The sequence below is a fragment of the Zingiber officinale genome, chromosome 9B (genome assembly GCF_018446385.1).
Source record: "Zingiber officinale cultivar Zhangliang chromosome 9B, Zo_v1.1, whole genome shotgun sequence".
NCBI classification, from domain to species: Eukaryota; Viridiplantae; Streptophyta; class Magnoliopsida; order Zingiberales; family Zingiberaceae; genus Zingiber; species Zingiber officinale.
Window position 1 is genome coordinate 20,412,284 of NC_056003.1, and position 6,592 is coordinate 20,418,875.

Sequence of the window (6,592 nt, forward strand, 5' to 3'; positions counted from 1 at the left end):
ACTTTAATTTTGTTTTTTGTAAGTGCTCAAGAATGTTGAGACGATCCTGTTTATTTTAGTTTACTTATATTTACGTTTCACAATGCCAATTTATCCCTCCTATGCATATCGAACTCAAAATAAAATTCATATAATTTGGGCTCAATGTTATTATGTTAATAAATTTTGTTAGTTGATTTTTTATAATAATAATAATAATAATAATAAAACCGAGTTTTATAGTATTCTGAGTGATAACTGAGACCCAACCGCACGTGCCGTCTCTCTCGCTCTCCTGCCCCGCTGGTGGTCCCCGTCGCACGTGGTGGGAATGAAACTGATTATTAATTTATTATCGTTAATAAATCAAATAAATGGAATGAAAAAATTGCTGTCATACGACTCCTACGGATCGGCGTGACGAATAAATAAATAATACAGGAATTGTGACAGTGACAGAAAGAAAGAAAGCCAGAAACAGAGGGGTTGCGCTCAGACTCAGAGGCCAGACCCCTAGCGCAGCGGTCTCCCCCGCTTTAGAAAGTGAAAGCACGTACGTCGGAGAAGATAAGCCAAAACGGAGACGAAGACGACGAGAGTAGAAAGATCAAGAGAGAGAGAGATTAGAGAGGCGATCAGAAGCTCTTTCCCCTCCTGTTCTGACTCGGCTCTAGGGTTTCGACTTCTCCAGCGCATGGGTCGCGGTAAGCCCTGAAATTTTTCTTCTCTCAAATTTCCGTGTGATGCTTTCTAATTTCTGGCCTCGACCTCGATCCGATCTGTCCCGCATCTCTCTTTCTTAATGATTTAATCTTATTGGCTAGTTTTGGCCGTTTAGAGTTTGTTTTTGGCGATCCCAGGAAATGACGAATTAGGTTTTCATTCACTCGGTTGTGTTTTTTTTAGATCTCTAATCCTTCTGTATTATCGTCGAATTGTTTGATTGCTTTTTTTTCCCCACGTGGAATTAATTAATTATGGATCTTTTCTTGCTTGATGGGTTGTTAATTTTTTTTAGATGAATAGAAGTTAATTTTCGAATAAGGTTTCTCAAAAAGAAAAAAAAACTGGATCATTAGCAATAAAATCAATTTTTATGAATTGACACATCTATGCCCAGTATATGCATCTAATATCTTTGTAACTAGAATCATATCAAAACGTTGGCTGTGAAGTTCAACTAAAAAAAACAATGGAATAAGCTAAAGCGATTCAAGTTGAATCGTGAATCATCCACCGCTTTTAGAAATAGAACAATCATTGTCGACTTCATTGTCATAGTCAACTTTGGGTCTCAATGGGATTGATGGGGTTGAGTAGAGGAAGTGGAAGACAATGAAGTTGCTACATGGAAATTAGAAGAGGATGAATTCTATGTGCTGAGGTTTTTTCTCAATCATTTTAGCTTAAGATATTGTTCTCTCATTCACAATTAGGACTCAAGCATTGACTGCACCTTTATCGTCGATTAATGTGTTCTACGAGAGTGGGTTTATCGTATTTGGATAACTTTTAGGTTCATTTTTTAGATAAATTTTGTATCCTTTATTTATTTTGTCCAACCCAGTGAGTACAATTGGTTCCATTGGGCATTACTTGGATTTCTACTTGGCTGTATAGGTATCTGTGAACCCAGTTTTCTTGCTTCGCGAACTTCTTCTGTGAGATTTGGTTTCATTTTTTTTTTTTTTGGGTGGCTTGTTTGATTATGAGAACAATAAACAGGATATTAACTATAGATATATTCTAAATCTGCAATTCTATCAGCTGATCGTTACACTCACCTGTCATGACTAAAAGCTTGGCCAGTAATTGCCCAGTATGGGTCTTAATAAGTATTGTTCTAAGAATTCTTTTAATTTTTAGCTGCTGTATACTACTAGAAATTTACAATAGCCATGGGAGTGATTGAAATATCTATTACCAAGTTGTTTTATGGAAATGGTTATGAAACTCTTTGAAAAATGAGGTTTCCCTGAGTGACATTGGAAATGTTTGATACTACTTGTTAAATTTTGCATTGCGCAAATTAACTTTTTTTTCCCTTCTGAAAGCAGATTTGTGAGTTGATTTCTGATTGAACTGTGCTATATATTGCAGTAAAATTCTACTACTTGTTTATCCTCTTCCTACCGGCCGGCTTGGCAATGACATAGTGCAAGGAACTAAGCATTGAATTTTTTACCAGTGCATTTACCCGTGAGTCAGAATGACACTTGAGGATTTCTTTACTCTATCAGAGATGAGAGATGGAATCTCAAGTCTTGCAAGAGTTGAAGAGCTTCTCTCTATGATTCAAAAGCTAAATGATCATGCTATAAATAACTTGAGTGATGCAGCAAGACAATGGTCTACCGTTGCAAGTGTTTTGGCAGCTACTAACAAAGAATGTCTTAGTCAATTTGTTGAGTTAAATGGTCTTTCTTTTCTGAAAAAGTGGCTTCAACAAGCACTAGATAGTAATACATATGAGAATGAAATTGTTGTTGAGGAACTGATCCTTTCATTATTGACTGCATTTGAGAGGCTTCCTATTGACCATAAAAGAATAACTGCTTCTGAAATTGGAGCTACTATTGAACATCTCCTTGATCACAGAAGCACTAAAATTATGGAGAAAGCTAAAATATTGCATGATAGATGGGATCATGCAGAAAATGATCATGCACGCCCCTATGATCAGGATAATACTGGGATCAGTCAAGAAAATCAACATATACCAGCTGAGGATGTGCAGACTGGAGAAAATGGTTCAAATTCAGGAAATCTTCCTGTCAGTATTCCTCCTTCCTTCGCGTCTGGTGAAGGTAAAGATGGAGTACAATCTGACATGACTGAATCACAGATCTTGACTGGCATAAGTTTGCTCGAGTTCAGAAACAATGAGAGAGGCCCAATATGTGATCAGTTTCATTCCACATCTTTGAACACAATTGTTTCAAATACAGTTTTAGCTGGTGAGAATTCATCGGCATCATCACTTATCTCAAACTCATGTCAAGAGAAATTGCATGTCATAGAAGAGCTTCCTGTTTGCAATGTAGAGGGAAAACTCTCTGCTGAAACTTGTGCACAGTTTTGTCTGAAAGGAGATGCAGACGATCAATGTGATGCATCAGGATCCAAGGATATTCTTTCTGATGTGAAAGATATTGATATTGATGCTAAGGAAGTCAAACCGAGCAAATCTATCCAAGAAAGTGGTATTCATTCTCTGCCTCTTGTTTTTCATGAATCTAAGGTGACATCAGCAGTTGCTACAGAGCCAGTTATCTCATGCATGCCAGTTTCTTACATTGGCGACTCTTCTTCAAGGGTGATGGAACATCAGCCAGTGGCTGGGGCAGTTGACCATGGGCTGGACAAGGATTTGATGACAACCAAGGAGTCCATGCCAGCTGCAAATCTCACTAGTTTTCAAGATCCTTCTTGTAAAGCTAGCATTCATGACAACATCAGTGATCCTCAGTTATCTGATCAGAAGGAGGAGGCCACTAGTAGTGTCATTAAGGATCTTGATTGCGAACTCAATTTCAAGTATTGCAAAAGTCACTTTTCAGCCTCCACTGATTTTTTAAAAGCTGTGCCAACTGCCAAAGCTAATGAAGAGATCAACCAGAAATCTGGACTGGAACTTGAATGTTTGGATGATGCTCTTGAGGTTGCAAGGCAAGTGGCTATAGCAGTGGAGAAGGAGGTGGTTGATTATAGAGAAACTTTTTGCAGTTCTCCTAATGACAATCCCAGGGAAGCATATGGTTCTCATAGCCCTGATTCTAAGGAAGAAAAACAGGAGGAACTGACTGAGCAAGTAGGGAGGAACCGTTTATCAGATGGAGCTGAGTATTCTGACCCATCATCTCCTGATAAGGGATCAGAGATCACACAGAATATCAGTTCTGATCAAGAAAACATTGATCAAAATTTAATGTCACCTGAGCCAAAAGTTTCTGCTCAAGCATCAGTTTGCAAGGCTGACCTTGACGGGTGCACTTTTGATCTAAATGCAAACATTTGCAATGATGAACCTGAGTGCTCAACAAAGGTCAGCCCCAAAATGCCTATTAATGTGTCTGCTCCTGTAGCTGTTATTGCTTCTTCAAAAGGAGCTCCAGGAGTGCCTGCTACTCTATGTTTCGGAGGTGAGATGGGTTGGAAGGGTTCTGCTGCAACCAGTGCTTTTCGACCAGCGTCTCCTAGAAGAACTGATGGTGAAAGGATTTCTTGTGCAAAGCAGAAACTGAATTTCCTTGAAATTGATTTGAATGTGGCTGAAAGGGTGGATGGGACCACTGATGAACCTGCATCAGTGAAACAAGTGCCTTCTTCCTTTGGTTCTAAAACAGAGAAGCAGAATTTGGATTTAAATTGTCTTGGGGATGAGGAAGTGTCTATACTTCCATTCTCATCTTGGAAGTTGAATATTCGGAATGGAGAACGGAGTCAATCTTCAGCTTCTTCATCATACCATAAACAGTCTTCCTTTCGAGATTTTGACCTAAATGACAACCCATCTGTAAATGATGCTGGTTCTCACAGCTTCAGGCAATCATCTAATAAAGCTCTGGAATCTTTTGGATGGAAAGCACCACATGAGCCGATCGTCAAGATCATGGGAGCAGAAATTCCTATCACACGGACAAGCAATATGGATCAGGGGCAGCTTTTGTCCATACCGAATGGGCTGCCAATGGAACCTGGCATGGTTACCAGGCCATTGCTACCTTGCACGAGCATGCCACCCCTTGCTTATGGCTTCAGTGGACTACCATCTGGGTCTTCTATGTCAGTTCCAGCAGCATATTATTCACCCAGGAGCATTCCTTACATTGCAGAGACTAGAGGCATGGTACCTGTAACTCACGTCTCTGGCTCCAGCTCTGGCTCAGGACATACTGGGACATCATCCAGGCCACCACACTTTCTCTTCAGTGCATCTAGCATGCCCTACATGTCTGGTTATGGCAATGCATTGCCTGGTGGTTTGAGCTTGAACAACGGGATCGCGCCTCCAGAAGGTGGAATCAGAGGCAGCATTTTTGAACATCAATTCTTTCTGCAAGGGCATAGAGGTTGGATGGAAGAGCAAACCCAACCTTCTACTTCTGTAACGCCATTAAAGCGGAAAGAACCAGACTCAGGGTGGGAGCCACTTCCTCCTCTAAATGGTTGCAAGCGGATGGCATCCAGGCCTTAAGTTTTTCTATTTTTTCAGGAGGGGGGGGAACAATTGGAGCTGAGGTGGCCTCTTGATCGATTACCAAGTAGTTAGTTGGTTACTAATCTGGAGCTTGAGCATGGAGGGCCGACCAGAGAGGATGTGGCTCTTTGAAAGAGATGGATGAATTAATAAGTCTATAGGAGTCCTAACAAGAAATTTGATTGTTGTAGGTTTTGGTGGTTGTTCATAATGAATGCCTCCATTGTCATTTATCGGTGTGCAGCACCTGGTGGTGGTGGAAGGCCAGTGCTTGTATATCTCACAAATACTCTTACAAGTTGAAGAGCGGGCAATAGAGCAACTAGTATTTATTCATAAGATGGAATTTTGTTCTTTGAATTTTCGTAGTGGTTATTTCATGGCTGTTTTCTGTGGATTTGTTTAATACTTAAGTTTGCTAGGTCAACCTGATCGATTGGTCTAGATGATTTGATCGATCTGGATTTTTTTTTTATCGGGGTATTCAGTTCTTCGATTAATCTGATCGATCTGGAGACTTTTTATTTTTTTAAGCTAGCATTGGATATTCAATTTTGCGGATTGGCTAAACCTGAAAATGATCAATATAAATCTGAAAGTATATTAGTCATTCCACTGGATAAAAATACTTGGTAGCACGTCGTAATTAGAAATCGAATGGTTTTGAGAGAATGCATGAGTATCCAACTAATATATCATAGGTCGGTGGCATTCTTATGGAGCTAGTAATTTTTTGTTATGCTTTACTATTTGTACTAATGACTAATAATTATTGATGATTTAATTTCTCTCTAAAGAAAGATTGACGTGATTTAATTTCTCTCTAAAGAAAGATTGACGAGACAAACGAATCATCTTTACCACAGGAAGGTATCTTTATAAAATCTTGATTGAATGATGTGATGATTATCAATAAGGTCCATAAAATTGCCCCAGGGGTTGATTGAATTGGTTATCTAGAATTATCGAATGAAACAAGGGTAGATAAAATTAATAGAAATACTCTCTCATATAGTGTGGCATGCATAGTTTCTTGATTACCGCTATGTAAACAACTATGGGATCGAATGGGACATCCGAAATCAGCATATCATCTTTTATCATATCCATCCAGTTAAATTATTTTAATATTTTAAAGGTCGTAAAATTAGGCTTTAGATTTATTAACTAACTGTTAACCTTCGGGTTAAAAAATAAATAATAAACTGTCCGTATCTCTGCTCTCGCACGGACAAAGCATTGGATTGGACGCCATGAGCGGCACTCAACGTGAGTTTGTGGTGTGATATTTAGAATTAGATGCCCCCGTCCTCTATCTCCTCCGCTGCCAACGTGGAAGTCATTGAAAGAGAGTCGGCCTGTACAACCACGAAATTCCTGGTAAGTAATTGCTTTGACTGTCGCGCGTGAGCA

General features: G+C 39.4%; 1 protein-coding gene across 2 annotated transcripts; it reads left to right on the forward strand.

The window, feature by feature from the left end:
* The first annotated feature begins 439 nt into the window (after window positions 1-439).
* On the forward strand, window positions 440-5,539 carry LOC122023409. 2 transcript variants are annotated; one of them, XM_042581501.1, is made up of 3 exons: window positions 440-683; window positions 2,080-5,121; window positions 5,195-5,539. In XM_042581501.1, exons 2-3 carry the CDS (start codon window positions 2,189-2,191, stop codon window positions 5,217-5,219), a joined length of 2,958 nt encoding a protein of 985 aa, XP_042437435.1. In that variant the 5' UTR covers window positions 440-683; window positions 2,080-2,188; the 3' UTR covers window positions 5,220-5,539. The 2 variants fall into 2 exon arrangements, with proteins under 2 accessions (XP_042437435.1, XP_042437434.1); XM_042581500.1 differs by having other exon boundaries at window positions 2,080-5,539.
* The last annotated feature ends 1,053 nt before the right edge of the window (window positions 5,540-6,592 follow it).

Excerpts from the sequence above, each read along its gene's own strand:
- LOC122023409 (XM_042581500.1), top strand. The coding sequence starts at position 2,189 with ATGACACTTGAGGATTTCTTTACTCTATCAGAGATGAGAGATGGAATC.